This window comes from Lithobates pipiens, unplaced genomic scaffold, assembly GCF_037356315.1.
Source record: "Lithobates pipiens isolate NorthernLeopardFrog02 unplaced genomic scaffold, aLitPip1_a1.2 Scaffold_18, whole genome shotgun sequence".
NCBI classification, from domain to species: Eukaryota; Metazoa; Chordata; class Amphibia; order Anura; family Ranidae; genus Lithobates; species Lithobates pipiens.
This window is the reverse complement of record NW_027507758.1, coordinates 71,116,988-71,135,988: the sequence shown is the minus strand read 5'-3', so window position 1 is coordinate 71,135,988 and position 19,001 is coordinate 71,116,988. Positions and strand designations below refer to the sequence as shown.

The following is a 19,001-nucleotide window of genomic DNA, read 5'->3' as shown; positions in this document are numbered from 1 at the left end:
GGGCACTTAAAGTGGTGTTGCCACCAAAAAAATAAAAAATAAATAAATATATATATATATATATATATATATATATATATATATATATATATATATATATATATATAGTTTAAAATTCATTAAAAAAAAAATTGGAATTTTTTTTTTTTACTCACCTCTAAATGCCTGTTCCTAGGGGGTCCTTCGTAGTCTGCCTTCTTCAATGCCCAGGCTGGTGACATCACTTCCCCTCGCGCCGCACAGTCATCAGGGACCTGTCATGTGTCCCAGATGACTGTGTGGCATATCACGGTGTCCGGCGCCGCTCACGCATGCGCAGTGGGTGCCCAGCTGTGAAGCCACAGCCGGATGCCCACAGTAAGAATGCCGGCGGAACGGGGAACGGGGGGGGGGGCTTAGTTCCCCCACATCGCTGGACCCTGAGACAGGCAAGTCTCCGATTATTAAAAGTCAGCAGCTGCAGTATTTGTAGCTGCTGACTTTTAAATTTTTATTTTTCAGGGGGCACCTCACTTTAAACCCCCCTCCTTTCCAGGCCAATTTTCAGCTTTCAGCACTGATGCACTTTGAATGACAATTGCGCGGTCATACAACACTGTACGCAAATTAAATTTTTACAATTTTTTTCCCACAAATAGAGCTTTCTTTTGGTGGTATCTGCGGTTTTTACGAATAAAAAAAATTATTATTTTTTAAATATTTTGTTATACAATTTTGCAAACCGGTAATTTTTCTCCTTCATTGATGTACGCTGATGAGACTGCACTGATGGGCACTACAAAGGGGAGGACATCCTATGATGGCCTCCCGGAAATACAGGTCCGCGCTGTAGCCGCCATTCAGCTACAGCGCCGACATCTAGTGGTTAACACTGGGGAGACCTACTGACAGCTCAAAGAGCCGAGCCTGAAAGTATCGGTTTCAGGTATTGGTGCATTTGCACGAGTACCGATATTTATACAAATACTCTGTACCGGTGCAACCCTAATACAAAGCCTTATATAAGGGTTCCTGATTGTCATTTTAGCTGGTGTCAGACCATGACAGGTATTCTATAACAGAAAACACCGATGGCATTTCATTTGAAAATCAATATAAAAAATACACTAACTTTATAAAAAAAAGAAAAAGAAAAAAAAAAATCTGTATCTTTACTGTATATGAGCCTTTCAATTCCTACAGAAACTTGTATTTTTTTATCGGTGGGTAACACGAGAGGGGAGCAGTGTTATCTCTCTCACCTTGGCTCTTGATCAAAGTGTCGTGCTTTGCAAAGACAAATGATTCATTTATTATGAAAGAACAAGCCTGCCTTTCAGACTTACATTGATTTTAAATTAAAAAGTAACTGCTGTGTTCTACATGAGGGGTGACAACAGTAACAAAGTGGTCCTTACTTAATGTTATTACGAACAACTCCATTGCATGTGCCTGAAGGAATCTTGTGTTTCGCGCACAGCGCAGCGCCATAATCTAACTGATCAATAATCTAGATATCTCAATGCAGCCTAGCAGATAATCAATTGCTGCTAGAATTACTCAAGCAAGTCGAGCGCTTTCTCTTGCGAGGCAGGTCCTTGACTTCAATTGGCTGACTTTATTCAATGCTATTTTTTTATCTCGCACACGTGCTCGCCTTTCGTGATAAATGAGGATGTTGAAATGACAGTCAGAAAAAAAATAAGCAATGCTAGAAAATTATTGCTAGGGCTCAGAAAGAATTATTCATTTAATTAGTTGATTTAATTCATCAGATGTCTGGATGGAAAACTGCGTTGCCCATAGAAACCATATGCTTCTTCTCTTCTGATTGGGGAACAATGAAAGTAAGAATTTGGTTGCTCTGGACAACATTTGTATTAATGAGGGGCGCCGAAGATTAAAGAAAAGGCCGCTTTTTTTTTTTATAAAATTTTTTTTTCTCTTTCTTTACCACTTCCAGCCTGGGCCAATTCTGACATTCTACTCCTACACGTATAAAACATTATTTTTCTAGAAATCTCTCTCGGATGATCGGATTGTGTGTACGGGGCATTAGAGAGTACACAAGTCCAGTGTTTCTGCTGTGAGGATTGAGGATTATTTGCTCTGCAACACCTGCAACTGTAGAGGTCAGTGAGGGCTTGTGTAAGGCCAATGTAAAGGCTAAATTCTTTTGTTTAGGATAGAGTTAGGGAATCATTAAAACCCTGGTTTTATTTATGCTACTAAACCCACAACAGTAAAATCAATCTGTATATGCAGTAAAGCATAAGACAGAGCCTATGGAGTCAGGCTGCACATGCTCAGTTTGGTGTGTATTGGTAGAGAGGTTTTTTTCTCTTCTTTGGAGAGTGCATGGGATCAGCACAGGGCCAATCACCATTGTCCAGACAGAGGGTCAGGGGGTCCTTGATCCCGATAGGCAGCTCAGTGCATAAAAACTCCTCCTACAAGCTTTACCGGGAACTGATAAAAGTCACAAAGACTATGCTGATGAGAAAAGATATTTAGCAGTTTATATTTACTAAAATAATTGGATTTTCATGTTCTGTGTACTGTGGGGGACCAGATATAGTGAATGCAGGGTCCTGGGATTAGTAACACTTTAACCCTTAAGCTTTTATTGCTGTTTGTGTCTCTGCTGGGGGGGGGGGGGGGGTCCTCCCTATATTTGTTCTTGTCTCCAAGATTGATAGTAAAGAGGAAAATCCAAACTTTTAGTGTTCTCACCAGAGTAAGAGTCAAGAATAATCTCCACTGGGTACAGGTGACAACTGTTTAAGATGAGAATCAATTTCCTCTCAATTCCTGGGAGCTAAAGGGAAATTTTTGAAGCCCAAAAATAACCTGTGAAGGGGTTTAACTCCTCCCTGCTCTGTGCAATACGTAAGTACATTTTAAGGATGTGATTAAGACTTGATTGATTATCACCTGGACACAGGTTCACTTTAAGGGGTAAGTTCACCTTTTGGAACATGTTACATATTCAATTAGCTACAGGCATCTCCCCCTCCAGTGATACCTAGCAGAGATCTTCTCCGGGGGTGCCCACTGTAACTCTTTGAAAGTAACATGACATTCATTCACAGCCCCCCGTGAATGGGAACTACAAGTCCCAACAACTTTTGCGGCTGTTGAGCAATGTGGTAGTTCATTCATTCTTCCTGTCAGTGAGTATCTGCCTGCCCGTATGAGGTACGAGCAAACCTATACACTGACTGGTCTGCAGCAGTGTTAATTTTGGTAGCAAATTTCATTTTAGTTTTAGTCCCATTTTAGGCCTCTTTCACACGGGGCGGATCAGTAAAGATCCACCCCGTGATGATCCGCTCGCTCAGCGGGGATCGCTCCGTTGTCCCCGCTGAGCCGGCTGCGGACAGGGCGGTCTCCGCACACTGTGCAGGTACCGCCCTGTCAGCTCTCCGCTCTCCTCTATGGGGATCGGACGAGCACGGACCGTGTGTTCATCCGATCCGCTCTGCAGACGGACAGAAAAATAGGATTTTCCTCCGTCTGCAGAATCGGACATTTGCGGAGGCGGACAATAGCGGGTGTCTGCGGATGCTCATCCGCAGACACCCGCTATCCCATAGGGATGAATGTATGGCCCGTATTTCATCCGCAAACGGATGGATGAAATACGGACATATCATCCGCATGTGTGAAAGGGGCCTTAGTCTTCTGCAATTGTTTTAGTTTTAGTCGTATTTAGTCGACTAAATCTCCAGTACGTTTTAGTCGACTAAACTCATTTTAGGTGTCTAAAATCTAATAGGTGTAATTAAATTGTAATGCATTAGTTTAACATTTCTCTACAATTTCCAAACTCATTATATACTGCTGGCGTCAAAAATCGAATATGTTATTTATTATGGCATTGAGGTATGAACATGCACTACAGACCAATGTTTTGAAGTCTAATTTCCATTTAGTTTTGATCTTAGTCCTTTGACTAAAATGGCATTTTAGTTTTAGTCGTATTTTAGTCATCTCAGTTGTTTTAGTCGACTAAAATAATATTCATTTAGTCAACTAAAATGTTTTAGTCATTTTAGTTGACTAAATTAACACTGGTCTGCAGGAGTCCTGCCTGGTACCAGCAATCTGCTGATCGCTGGTGCAATGCTTTTGCAAGTTCCCAAAACAAAAAACAGTAAATGCACATTTATTTTATCTGCAAAAAAAAAATTATTTTATTATTTTTTGTTGAAAGGTGAACTTCTCCTTTTTAAGCTGCTTTCCAAACAGTATGAGTATGGAATTCTGCCCACAGACTTCAGATTCATTTTAAAGTGGAACTTTAGTCAGAAAATGTAGATCACGTCAGGCTGGCCCCTTTATGTAGGCATAGCTATGTAAACTATTTTTAAAAGTGCCTATACTGTTTTAAATTCTGCTCTGCACATGCTCAGTTGCTCTCTTTTTTTCGTCACTGTGCCGAAAGTCTAGAGGCTGATCTGCTGACAGCCTAAAGATTTAACCACTTTCAGACCGGGCCATAGCCGAAAGACAGCTACAGTGCGGTCGGCTTATTCTGGGAGGAGGTCTATGGATGTCCTCCCAGAATCTGGGGCGCGCTCCCAGAAAAAGCCGTGACCACCGGGTCTTCACGGATCACAGTAAATGGCTGCTGGTCAAATGATGGTGCGATCACATATAAACAAGCCGACGTCGTGACATACCGATCTGTACAGTGAGAGGGGAGAGATCATTTGCAGCAGCGCTGTGGGTTGGATCTGTAGTGCCCACAGCGCTGCTCAGTGCCCATACTCTGCAATACTCTGGCAATGTGGCGTATAGGGTGTAGCGCTTAGCAGATGGTAGTAATAAACAAAAAGTTCATCAATAAATATAACATTTTGATATAAGCAAAATAAAGTCCATCAAAAATTTTCAGAATGCTGAAGAAAGAGCCGTCACCAACACCCGAATAAACTGACTCTTACCGCCAGTGCATGGGATATGCACATTGAACAGAGGTAAAGTTTATCAAGTCCACATTTACTCCTAAACTCCAAACGATCCACTAAGTGTCTGCAAGAGGCCCTTCTACTGACCCTCCAGGTGCAATCAACACAATCTTGGCAAGGCCTTTAGCTAAAAAGTATGCTTCAATGGTATAGCACGGGCGACCACATATAAAAAAATTGAAGAAACACTCTCATTGCGCAGACATCCGGACAAAAAAAATAGTTATTTTATTCTAAGAGCTGTGTCTAAAATTCACATGTAGTAAATGAAATACGAGCATATGGAAAGCGTCCCATGCTTCCTACTGACAAAAGGCCACTCCTCTGTCCACTCCACTACGTCACTCGTCCCTTAGGCCGCGTACGCACAATCAGACTTTCCGGCAGGCTAGGTCCAACGGTCTTCCTGACGGACTTCTGGCGGGGTTCCGACGGACTTGGCCACACACAATCACACCAAAGTCCGACGGATTAGAACGTGATGATGTACGACCGAACTAGAATAAGGAAGATCATAGCCAGTAGCCATTACTCAACCCAGTACTCTGTCAATACTCTGCAGTACTCTGCCGTACTCTGCCCATACTCTGCCTATAATCTGCAGTACTCTGCCAATACTCTTCCAATACTCTGCAATACTCTTAACAGAAACAAAGAAATTATTATTATTTTTTTTTAAACAAATTTTCAGTCTTTTTTGATTAATAGCATACAAAATAAAACCCAGCGGTGATTAAATACCACCAAAAGAAAGCACTATTTGTGTGAATGAAAGGACAAACATTTCATATGGGTACAGTGTTGCATGACTGAGTAATTGTCATTCAATGTGTGAGAGCACCGAAAGCTGAAAATTTATCTGGTTAGGAAGGGGGTTTAAGTGCCCAGTGGTCAAGTAGTTAATGCTGCTCTGGGCTTCAGCAAAATGGCGGCCTCCAGCAAGGAGAAACGAGAACAATGCTGGAGGCAATTTACAGCACACACTCATTTTGGTAGCATAATTATTAACGTGGCATGTATGCTCCTTGCTAAAAAAAAAAAAATGTTTTTATCAAGTTGTTATGGGTAAAGTTCCACTTTAAATTAGACAGGAGATTTACACTGGTTAGACCCTGGACGACAGCTCTATTAGAGTAATAGAAAACAAAGATGTTGTTTGGCTGCATTTACATCGGGCCATTGTGTTTTAAATCGGCCCTTTTCATTTTCACTTAAACTCCATTCCGGAAACCTGTCTGGCTCTCTTTGTAGTGCTTCATTTTGTCAGCTATGGGGGAGCAAAGACTAAGCCATCAGTTTGCATGTTATAAAAAAAAAAAAACATTCTGATTGAATAAGGATGCTTATAACAATTAGATGATTGTATTTTATATTACATACCACCGCAAATAATTTTCTTTGGCATATCACTTCTAAAATGAACGGCTGCCACGGTTCCTTGTAATAACTGCCGATGTGACAGTAAGGTGTTAGTTACCAATTGATAACCTAGAAAACCGTATTGTGATCTCTTCAGATAATTAATCTTAGCCATTTACCTGTCATGCGGCTTCAGTGCGCAATTTTTTTTTTCTTTTTTTCATCTAGGCAGGAAGATTGCCAGCTCTTAAAATTAAAAAGCATTCCTTTTATATTATTCATTCCAGTAACAATTTATGACGGTATGTTTATACGCTGAGCGCTTGTCAACAAACATAATTATGTTTCGATATAAACAAGATTGGTGACCGCATTATGCAGCCCATCTTCGCAGAGCCGCGTCTGATTTAAGGCCAGATTATAGAGGACGTATATTTTGCCTGACGTCTTTTCCCCCTCTTTGTTAACAGTTTTGTTTTGTTAATTACTTTTAGACAAACGAGTGTCCATTTAGGATCCTTGTTTATGGGGGACATCAAACGGAGAAGGAAAGCCGCTCCGATTCCTGGACCCACGGCATCTGGTAAGAAAGTGAAATGACGCTGTTTATGATGATGTCACTGAGGTGTCTGATTATACATAAAGCTAACCTGTACTATATGGCTAAAGGTTTGTGGAGATCTGACCATCACACCTATATGAGTTTGTTGGGAATTCCATTCCAAAACCATGGAGGTGTTTAGGGAGTTGACTCCTCACTCCTTTCCCTCTCTCCATTACTTTGCAGCTTTAACTGTCTCCTCTCTTCTGGGAAGACTATTCACAAACTTTTGTAGTGTGTTTGTAAGAATTCTTGCCTATCCACCTAAAAGAAGATTTTTGAGGCCAAGTGTTGGAATTGGATGAGAAGACTTTGCTTGCAGTCAGCGTTTTAATTAATTCAAAAGGTATCCAGTAGGGTTAACTTAAGGGCCCATATCTCATACTTCTGATGTAGCCGGCGTGACCTTACCTCTGGTGCAGCCGGCCTGACCAGTAAAACCGGTCAGGTTTTCCTACTCGTACCCCCTTATTTCCAGCATCCCCCCAGTTCCTCCTAATGAACCAGACCTAATGTGTATCTCTCTTCTCTATCAATATAAATATGAACATTTGGCTTGTAGCTGGTGTCTCCCTCTTCATGCAACTACATTTTGTGTCACATACTTGGTGACCTGTATGGATCTCTGGTGAGAGGGCTGTGGTTGCTTGTTTAGAAGGGCTTAATATACAACATTTCATTCATCTATTATACCAGTGATGGTGAACCTTGGCACCCCAGATGTTTTGGAACTACATTTCCCATGATGCTCCACTACGCTGCACAGTGCCAGAGCATCATGGGAAATGTAGTTCCAAAACATCTGAGGTGCCAAGGTTCGCCATCACTGTACTATACATACACTGTGAACTTAAGGTATATTAAAGCATATGGAAATGTATAAACCTTCCCTTGGAGTTTTCCAGCATTGCCTACCTATATGTAGCAGAATCTCTTGCAATATGAGGTCCTGTTGAGGCTGAAGTTTGGGATTTGCTTTGCCAATAGTTCAGGTTTCCATGGGCAATAGGGAGGATAAAGGGAATGTGTAATATTTGGTCTGGTTGAATTTCAGTTTGACACTTTCTTTGGTATACTCCTTGTTTTTTTGGATACAATATTTGAAACCAATATATGAGAATCCCCTTTTTTTGGGGGGGAATATATTCATAACAATTTCTGTGGGATAATAAGGAGCTACTGAGGATATATATTTGCAATATTTTTTTTTTCTTTTCTTGGGGGGATGCTTTTTCTGCAGCTGCTCCTGTTTTTTTCCCTTTTTTTTAGTAATTGGCCAAATATAATTTTAATTGTATTTTTGTAATCTTGGTGGTAGTTTTTTGTCTTTATCTATGAATAAAGTATATGTGGTATCGAGCTGTCTCCTAGATTCTGTAAATTTCAATAAATGGTCTTTGGGGGACTTATACCGGCGGCTCAGTCTTATGCCCCATACACACATTCGGACATTCCGACCACAAAATCCGTTGGATTTTTTCTGACGGATTTCGGCCGAAACTTGTGTTGCATACACACGTTCACACAAAGTTGTCGGAAAATCCAATCGTTCAGAACGCAGTGGCATAAATCACGTAAGACTGGACTATAAAGAGGCCAGTAGCCAATGGCTTTCGTCTTGTAATTTATTCTGAGTGGCTCCGTCAGAATTCTCTTCACACGATCAAAAAAGTCAGATCGGATTTTGTTGTCTGAAAAATTTAGATCCAGCTCTCAAACTTTTTCCATCGGAAATTCTGATGGAAAAAGTCCAATAGAGCCCACACACGATCGGAATTTCCGTCGACATAATCTGCTCTGACTTTTTCCATCAGAATTTCCAACCATGTGTATGGGGCATTAGTGTTTTTGTTTTGTTTTTTGCTTTCTATTTTCTTTTCTTTCTTTTTTTCCTCAAATTAAAATTGCAAATTTTGATGAGACAAAGGACCCGGAGGACACATATTTTATTTATTTTTGTTTTGAGCCAAGGGCTCCATGCAGGCCTCTTAAACTTGTAAAGACACAGTTTTTTTGTTTTTTTTTTACCTTTGTGCATTCCATGCAAAAAGGTAAAAAAAAAAACTTCTGTGTGCAGCAGCTCCCCCCCCCCCCCCCAATACTTATCTGAGCCCCACCTCAATCCAGCGATGTCCAGTAGAGCCTTGGCTCTCTGGCAGAGCTGCACGATTAATCGTTAAGAATCGAAATCGCAATCTTTTTCTCTTCCTGATCTTCAAAACAGCATGAACAATTCTTTCTAACAAGAGCACAAAAAAATCCAGACAGCCTGCCAAGTTTAATCACAACACAGGAATAAGTAGAAACAAATAGAAACAAAGTATCTGTTCATTCTTTTATCAAAGGAAAGAACTCCAGCGTGTAAATGAAGGAAGTTTAACCATTTAAAGACCAAACCTTTTCTGACATTTGTTGAAAATAATTTTCTGCTTGGTACATCCAAAAATGATATTTTTTTTTTTTTAGCAGAGACCCTATAGAATAAAATGGTGATTGTTGCAATATTTATGTTACACTGTATTTGCACAGCAGTCTTTCAAACACAATTTAAAAAAAAAAAGAAAATACACTTTAATGAGTAAAAAAAAACAAAAAACTAAACAGTAAAGTTAGCCCAATTTTTTTGTATAATGTGAAAGATGTTACACCGCGAGAATTGTGAGAGAATCGTGATTCTCATTTTAGCCAAAACCATGCAGCTCCGGGGACTCGCACTCCTCATTGGCAGCAGTTGGAGCCATTTTCTCCTGCTGCTGTCAATCACAGCCAGTGAACCAATCAGGAGACTGAGGGGATGGGTTCTGCTTCACAGCTCCATGTGTGAATGGACACACAAAGCAGTGGCTCAGCTCGGGTGCCTCCATAGCAAGTTGCTTGCTGTGGGGGCACCCGGCAGAGGGAAGGGGCCAGTACCACCAGCAAAAGACCCAAGAAGAAGGGGATCCGGGGCTGTTCTGTGCAAAACCACTGCACAGAGCAGGTAAGTATAACATGTTTGTTTTTTGTTTTTTTAAATAGAAAACAAGACTTGAATATTACTTTAAGGTTCCTCCACACCAAACTCATCAAGCCATGTCTCTATGGAGCTTGCTTTGTGTACAAGGGCACAAACTTGATCAGAAAATTACTGTCCCAAAACTGTTTTAGAATATTGGAAGGTACAATTGCCGAAAATATGACTTGGTATGTTGTCATGTTAGCAGTACCTGGAATCACCTGAACTCAGTGATTTGGAGGAGTGTTCACATCCTTTTGGGCATATAATGTATCATTGCTCAACCTCTTCTGTGCCTCCCTCTGGTCCTAATTAAATTTTTTATTTTGGTCTTAACGCCTACGTTCACCTTTTAGAACATGTTACACATGTATTTAGGGTGTAATGTGTAACATGTTCCAGCACGTCCAGCCACAATCGGACAATGAATCCAGCTCTAGAGGGACATGCACCTACAATGAAGTATGTCCCACTTTGTGCAGGGATGTCCCGTCCTCTTCCTGCTGCTGATCTTCCGGCACTGTAGGTGGTTAAAGAGCAGGCATGGTCAAAATGTAGTTATATATTAATTTCCACACTGTATTTAAATTATTTCAAGCTCACTCCTAATAATCTGAAAGATCTTGAAGTTTGTAAACTTTGTGAAGATCCCCACACATTTCCTTCCTTGAATTCTGTGACATGTAGTCACTATGTCCTGTGAGTAGGCACGGCTCTGTCACACATTTCAGAGAGCCTGCCTTCTGAACTAAAGAGGTGCTGAGAGGAGGGATTGCAGGAGGTGGAGTCTGTACGGAAATCAGGCTTACAGGCAGCAATGTACCATGGGACATGTAGTCCTTAGGAATTGAAAGTATGTCGCGATCAGGGAGCCGAAGAAGGAATCCACCGGCCCCGGAAGTTCACCATAGAGAATACTGGTGACCAGATGGTCTCCGGCAGTCTCTATGATCTTCAGAGGCCTGGGTGTGACGTTATGACGTCACATCTGGCCTGGCAGTTGTAAATTATGCTGTGTACTCAGCTGGAAAGGCAGAGATTGTTTTTTATTTTTATTTTATTTCAGCCTTTCCAGCCTGGAGGAGAGACGTGGGGTCTTATAGATCACATCTCTTCATAAAGCGGACCTGCCATGCCCTATTCCTTTTACAAGGGATGTTTACATTCTTTGTAATAGCAATAAAAGTGATCAAAACTTTTTTTTTAAAGGGAAAGTGTAAAAAAAAAAAAAATTTAACATTTTTAGAGCACACCCGTCCCTGCGTGCTCACGCGCAGAAGCGACCGGATACGTATGTCGCGCCCGCATATATAAATGACATTTAAACCGCACATGGGAGATATCGCCGCAAACGTTAGAGTGAGAGCAATAATTCTTGCACTAGACCTCCTCTGTAATGCTAAAACGGGTAACCTGTAAAAAAAATTGTAAAACGTATCGAAGGATGACACCATTCCACAAGTGTGCACAATTTTAAAGTGTGACATGTTAAGTATCTATTTACTCTGTGTAAAATCATCTTTCACATTATGCAAAAAAATCGTGCTAACGTTAGTTTTTTTTTTTTTTCTTTTTTAATCATGAATATGTTTTAAAAATTGCTGCGCAAATATCGTGTGACATTAAAAGTTGCAACAACCACGCTTTATTCCCTAGGGTCTCTGCTAAAAAAACATATATAATGTTTGGGTGTTCTGAGTAATTTTCTAGCAAAAAAAAGATAATTTTTACATGTAGGAGAGGAGTGCCTGAATAGGCCTTGTATTGAAGTGGTTAAAGAGACACTGCCACTGCAACTGTCTAATAGGATGATCATCTCCAACAGAAAAGTGTCACTCTGCATCCCAGACTCGTGTAGCTGCTCCAGCAAATGGCGACCACCCCAGCCTGTAACTGGCCTTTGCAGCAAGGAGCACATGGAAGGGTGACACATATCAAAAATCAACAAAGACAAATTCCACACTTACCAGCCAGCCTATAATAAACCGAATTGTGCTGTCTAAAGTGCTGTACACATGGGCTTAATATAGGGTGGCATCAGCCAGTTCTATAGAAAACGGCCAACAGTTGGCACGTGTGAACGGCAGCCAGTCTGCGAAGGGGCATGACCAGAACAGGTCTGTCGATCTGAATCCGAGCACTGACCAGTGTTTTCTGGCAAAGGCAGTCTGCTGGGTTTTACGGGGGAAAAAAAAAAACAAATGAACGGTCTGTACAAGGCTTAATAGTTCACGGTAAAACCATTTGAAAATATATGCATAAGCTGCAGAGCCACTTCACGGCACCCCAGTGTACTGTAGTCCTAACTCTAGAAATGTTGAGAGTGTCCGAAGTTGGAGCACATATATAATATTTGTACAGATCGAGGGCAGGTATGCCTGGGGGGAGCTCTGCAGGCTGGTAAGTGAGCTGGGAATTTTTATTTGTTGTTTTGTTGACATGGGTCACACTTCCATGTGCTCCTTGCTGCAAAGGCCAGTTACGGGCCGGGGGTTCACCTTTGGTTGCACGTTACATGTTACACCCATATTTAGGGTGTAACATGTTACTAACTGAGCAGCCCCTGAAACACACTGACTCCCCACTGTGACAGTGGGCCAGAGATCTTCTCCCTGCACCCGCTGTCACAACTTTAAAAAAAAACATCACCGTGCAGGACTCCGCTCACCCAGCCGTTCATTGTTCCTTCTGTCATTCAGTAACTGCCTGCTCGTATGAGATGTAGATACAGCTACACTGACCGTCTGCAGGAGCCTAAGCTTGCACCTGCGATCTGCTTATCACGGTTGCAGTGCTTTCCAGGCTCCTAATAAGAAAAAAATGTTTTCCCACAAATAGAGCTTTCTTTTGGTGGTATTTGATCACCTCTGCGTTTTTTTTATTGTTTTGTTTTTTGCGCTATAAACAAAAAAAAGAGACAATTTTTGAAAAAAAATATATATTTTTTACTTTCTGCTATAAAACGTATCCAATAAAAAAAATGTAAAAAATCTAATTTCTTCATCAATTTCGACCAATATGTATTCTGCTACATATTTTTGGTTAAAAAAAATCTCAGTAAGCATATATTGCGCAAAAGTTATCGTGTCTACAAACTATGGGACATTTTTGTGGCATTTTTCTTTATATTTTTTTAAATGTGGTAATGGCGCTATCAACGATTTTTAGCAGGACTGCAACATTGCGGCGGACAAATCAGACACCTAACACTTTTGACACTTGTTTGGGGACAAGTGACATTATTACAGTGAACAGCGCTAAAAATATGCACTGCTACTGTACTAATGACACTGGCAGGGAAGGGGTTAACATCAGGATCTAAGGGTTAACTGTGTGCCTAGCTGGTGCTTGCTAAGACCCTTTTCACACTGAAAAGCTGCTAAAGAGCCAGTAGTTTTTGTGGTGCTTTAGCGGCGCTAGCTTTAAGGTCAGACCTTAAAAAAAAAAAAAGACCCATATTGCGCCACTTTCAAGGCGCTTTGGAAGTGCTGCCCATTCTTTTTATACGCCCCAATGATGCTGTTTGCAGGACTTTTTCTACTGCCCCGCAAGTACACCACCCCAGTGTGAAAGCACCCATTAAAATTAATGGGAGGCCATTTTCAGGCCCTATTTTTTAGCACTAATCGCCTGAAAACTGCCTCAGTGTGAAAGGGGTCTAACTGTGGGGGGGTTGCTCTGACTGGATGAAGACAGAGATCCGTGTTCCTGCTTAGGAGGAACACAAGATCTCTATCTTCTTTGTAAGAACAGCAGATCGCCATTCTGCCTCTCTGGGGAACGATCTCGAGTGGCCAGCAGACATCTGGTTCACCGGGCCCGCTAATTGGCATCCCCTGTGTCCAATCAGCGCATGATCGCCCCTCTGGCTCTTGGTGATCGATTGGAACCAAGGTCAGAGAAGTACGCCAAGTCTTTTGTGACTTGCATTGTTGTGCCTACTCTCAGGCAGGACTGTTACTTTGGAAAGTGTAAAATAAGCTGACAGGTTCACTTTCCAAGAGATTTCAGAAACAGATATAATTAGAATTACCAGAACCGGCGGCTGATCGGAGCGTGATCAGCTTATCTGGAAGGACACTTAAATGGTTGTAAAGTTTTTAGCACATTTAAGTGACTTTTATTGTACTTACAGCACAAGTTTTTAGTGTCTGCCATTTTATTTCTGCACATTTCATGGCTTTAATTTATACTTTGCTGAGCCGAGTTCGGCGTCAGTCCTTTCCACACCATGTTCCGGCCCCAGAGGCTGATGGAACTCATTCCGCTTTCCAAACGCTGTCCCTTCTGACACATAATTCTCTGGCATGCTACGGTGATACTTATGATAATTAAATATATGACTTAATTAGAAAGCAGAAGTGGCTGGCCCAGATTTCGTATTCATCTCAGCCATATCTACCCCTTACACACCCCTGCTCCTTCATCTCTTCTTTATTAAATGTGCTCCCAATTCAGGCCACTGTGGTGGATAATCAAAAAAGCTTCCCCTTTGGGAGCAGCACAAGATGCTTTTAAGTGTTCCTCCATTAAATGGGATTGGAAGCCCAAGAAGGGAAAAAAAGTGATAATTGCTGAAACTTTACATCCGCTGTATCTTTTATTTTCTTATGGCTCTGAGACCAAACTTTCCTCAGTTTTTGTAGAGCAATTTATTTTCTAGTTAAAGCAGGAAGAAATAAAATAAGATACAGTATTTGTGTAAGAATATAGGCAAACTTTACACAGAACTTTTTAAGTGTGTGTGTGTGTGTGTGTGTGTGTATATATATATATATATATATATATCTCTCTCTCTCTATATATATATATATACACACAGTATCTCTCTCTCGCGCGCTCTCTCTCTCTCTCTCTCTCTCTCTCTCTCTCTCTCTCTCTCTGAGAGATCTCGATATAATGTGTGTATATATATACACAGTATCTCTCTCTCTCTCTTTTTCTCTCTCTCTCTCTCTCTCTCTCTCTCTCTCTCTCTCTCTCTCTCTCTCTCTCTCTCTCTCTCTCTCTCTCTCTCTCTCTATATATATATATATATATATATATATATATATATATATATATATATATATATATATATATACATATATATATATATATATATACACATACACACACTAACTGCCCACTTTATTAGGTACACTTTGCTAGTAGCGGGTTGGACCCACTTTTGCCTTAATTCTTCATAACATAGATTCAATAAGGTGTTGGAAACAAGGCATCAGCATATAAAGACAATTTCACGCTCTCCCAACTTTGTGGGAACAGTTTTGGGATGTCCCCTACCTGCACACCAGTGCACAAAGCCAGGTCTATAAAGACATGGATGAGCGAGTTTGGGTTGTAGGAACTTGACTGGCCTACACAGAGTCCTGACTTCTACCCAATAGAAAACCTTTGGGATGAATTGGAGCGGAGTCTGCGAGCCAGGCCTTCTTAACCATATCAGTGCCTGACCTCACAAATGCTCTGGAAGAATGGTCAAACATTCCCATAGACACACTCCTAAACCTTGTGGACAGCCTTTCCAATAAAGTTGTTAAAGTTGTTATAGCTGCAAAGGGTGGACCAACTCAATATTGAACCCTACGGACTAAGACTGGGATGCCATTAAAGTTTGTAAAGGCAGGCGTCCCAATACTTTTGTGCAAACAAGGGTTCTTCTAAAAGTTTCTGCACTTTTATATAACTCTATTAGATATAAAAATTGAGGACACTTTTAGAAGACCCAGTGTGTGTGTTTGTGTGTGTATATATATATATATATATATAAAATATGCACAAGCACAGATGTGGACATGGGTCTCTTCCTCCCTTGTAAAACAAAGGAAATAGGAAAAAAGATAATTTGCTTATTGTACAAAGATATTCTAAAATGGGCTGGACAGATTTGTTGTTGGTACCCCTGGAAAAGATTATAAGTAATTAAATAATTGTATCTTGGCAAAATGTTTTCTGTAATTAGTATCATGCATATCTTCAGTATTGTAAAGCCCCGTACACACTATCAGATTGTCTGCTGAGTTTTTCCTTCAGATTTACCAAAACCATGTAGTAGAAGGGCCTGCCTGATTGCATACACATTGAAACTCCTAAGGTTTGACCTCATATTATATGGTTTTGGTAAATCTTAAGGAAAAACTCAGCAGACAATCTGATAGTGTGTACGGGGCTAGTCATCCCATTTCAATGGAGAAAAGTAGTCATTCTGCTGTTTGACATCATTATGTGCACACTTCCCAACATTTTGAGATGAGAATGAGGGACCCCTACTAACAAATGTACTAACAAATGTATGTAGGAATAGGACACGCCCCCTGCCACACCCCCTTACAGGAAAATTAACCAAAAAAAAGGTTAATTAAATCCACAAGGACTTTTTTTTACCACTATGGTTCCTTTATATTGGCTCTTAAAATGTACAAATGCAGCAGTTTCGAATTTGGATGAATGGTTTAGCACTGGGAAACACTTTTTTAAAGATAAAAAGTTATTTTTATATACAGCTATGAGGATCAGACCAAAATGAGGGACAAATGAGGAGTAAAGAGGGACATTGCTCCAAATCAGGGACAGTTGGGAGCTGTGTTATGTGAAATATACTAAACACAGATTAGGGAAAGCAAAGGAGAGAGTTATGAAGATCAGAAAGAAAATGATAGACCATCATGTTAGAGGTAAAGATTTTAAGACTTCCAACAGCTTCATATTCATGTAACTACAAGTGCAAATATCATTAGAAAGTTTGAGGTCCATGGGAGGATAGTGTGAATAGTAGATAAAAGAGCCAAGGAAAACTTCCAAAAAAAATACAAGCTGAACTCCAAGGTCAAAGTTACATTAGTGTCTGATCACACCATCCATCACTTTTTGAGCACAGTGGGCTCAAAGGAAGAAGACCCAGGAGGACTCCACTGTTGGAAAGAAAAAAAAACATAAAAAGCTAAAATGAATATTGACAAGCCACAATGCTTCTGGGAGTATGTCCTGTAGACAGATGAAGCAAAACTGGAGTTTTTTTTAGCAAGTCACTATATGCTCAGAGATGAAAAAATGAAGCTTTTAAAGAAAGAACACTATACCTATGTGGAGACACGGAGGGGAATGTTTATGGGCTGTTTGGTGCATCTGGCACAGGGTGCCTTGAATCTGTAAAGGCACAAAGAAACCTCAATGAATTCTGGAGTGAAATGTAGTGCCCAGTGTCAGAAAGTCTTTGTCAAAGGTCCATGGATCCTCCAACAGGATAATGACCCAAAAAACACAGTTAAAAGCGCCCAAGAATGACTAAGGAAAAAGCATTGGACTATTCTGAAGGGGCTTTTGATCAGCCCTTATCTGAATCCTACCAAACGTCTATGGAAAGGGCTGAAACATGCAGTCTGGAGGAGACGCCTGTCAAACCTGAGACGGCTGGAGCCGTGTGCTCGAGGAAAGTGGGCCAAATGTACCAGATGTCTGGATGAGGGCTACAGAAGTTGATTATTTTCAGTGATTGCCTCTCCATTCACACCTCATGTTTTGGGGTGACTTTGGACTGCAACTTTGATGCTACTTTGGATGGATGCAACTTGTATTTGAATTGCTATACCTCTGCAAAGTCAGACCCACTGTTTCATGTAAAACATTCAGGTATGGCTTTCAGCAACTTTTGAGGGTTAACATTGAAATCTGTGGCCCTGAAGTTGCATGAAAGTTTGATCAAAGTAGTGCATGAACTACTTTGAAGTCGCTGCAACTTTAAAAGCAATAGTAAATTACTGGGTGATTTTTTTTAAAACCTGAAAGGCAATGTCATAATGTGAAACTTACCTGAAAACGAAGCCTTCCAGTGGCGTGCTGTCGCTGCTGAAGGCGCTTCCAACTTCACCCGGTCTTCCTTCCGGGTTCGAAGACTCCAGCTGTGTGAGTGGCCGGAGCCGTGATGACATCACTCACGCACATGCACGCGGGAGCTGCCATTTATGTCACGGGACTCTAAAGGAGCGGCGCTGGTATGCCGTTCCTTCAGAGCGCGTGCATCGGTGACGTCACCGGCTGCATCTACAGTAAATATCTCCTAAATGGTCAATGTTTAGGGGATATTTACAGTACCCAAGACCCTTTTTCACACTGAGGTGCTAAAAAAAGTGACTGAAAAGCTATTTTAATTAAGATCAATGAATGCTTTCACACTGGTGCAGTGCACTCGCAGGGCGGTGAAAAAAGTCCTGCAAGCAGCATCTTTGGAGCGCTTAAAAGCACCTCCGAAATGCCCCTGTCAATTTCAATGAATGTGAAGCGCTTCAAAAGTGCCGCAAGAGCCATGTGACTGCAAAAAAAGCACCGCAAAAACGTCATACTTCTTATAGGCAGTTTTTGAACTCCTCAGTGTGAAAGGGGTCTTAGGCTGCTTTTGCACTGGACTGGGCGAGTGTTGACGGTAAAATGCCGCTATTTTTAGCGGCGCTTTACTGTCATTTTTGCAGAGGTTTTCAGCCGCTAGCGGGGTGCTTTTAACCCCCACTAGCAGCCGAAAAAGGGTTAAAACGACCCGGCGGTTCGTTTTAACCCGAAAAAGGGTTTAATTTCAATGGGCAGGAACGGTGAAGGAGCGGGGTACATCGCTCCAAAGATGCTGCTTGCAGGAGTTTTGTTTAATGTCCTACCATCGCAACGCCTCAATGTGAATGCAGGGGAGACATTTTTCATGCGCTATTTTAGACCAAAAGGGCCTGAAGAACGACTCAGTGTGAAAGGGGTCTAAAGGTAAGCCTTATTATAGGCTTACTTATAGGTACATTTCATGCATGGGAGTTTACTCCAACTTTATGTTGCACATATATCAATGGTTATTATTGGAAAACATGGCTACGACTTGTCATGCAACTTTGATGTCCAAAGTCGTATAACAAGTTGCACAAGTGTGAATAGGGTATAAAAGTTGTGCATCAAAATTCTAGGTTAAAGGTCCCATCATTTTTGTCCATTACATTTCCATTTCTTTAAATGAAAACCATGTACTGGCTCTGCCACCCCTGCAAAAAAGTGCCAAAAATAGTGGGGGGGGGGGAGGGTATAAAGCTAACTTCCCCCTTTGAGTGAAGTTACACTT

The 19,001-nt window shown here is 41.1% G+C and overlaps 1 protein-coding gene across 2 annotated transcripts in view; it reads left to right on the top strand.

Annotated features, from left to right (window-relative positions):
* Positions 1-19,001, top strand: part of GPATCH2 (G-patch domain containing 2) — a 219,140-nt gene that overhangs the window by 172,875 nt on the left and 27,264 nt on the right. The window contains exon 9 of one of the 2 annotated variants that reach the window (XM_077485776.1): positions 6,806-6,894. The exons of the other annotated variant lie outside the window; for it this stretch is intronic. Within the exon in view, the coding sequence (XP_077341902.1) occupies positions 6,806-6,894 (89 nt within the window). The remainder of the gene's footprint in view (positions 1-6,805; positions 6,895-19,001) is intronic. 2 annotated transcript variants of the gene reach the window in all.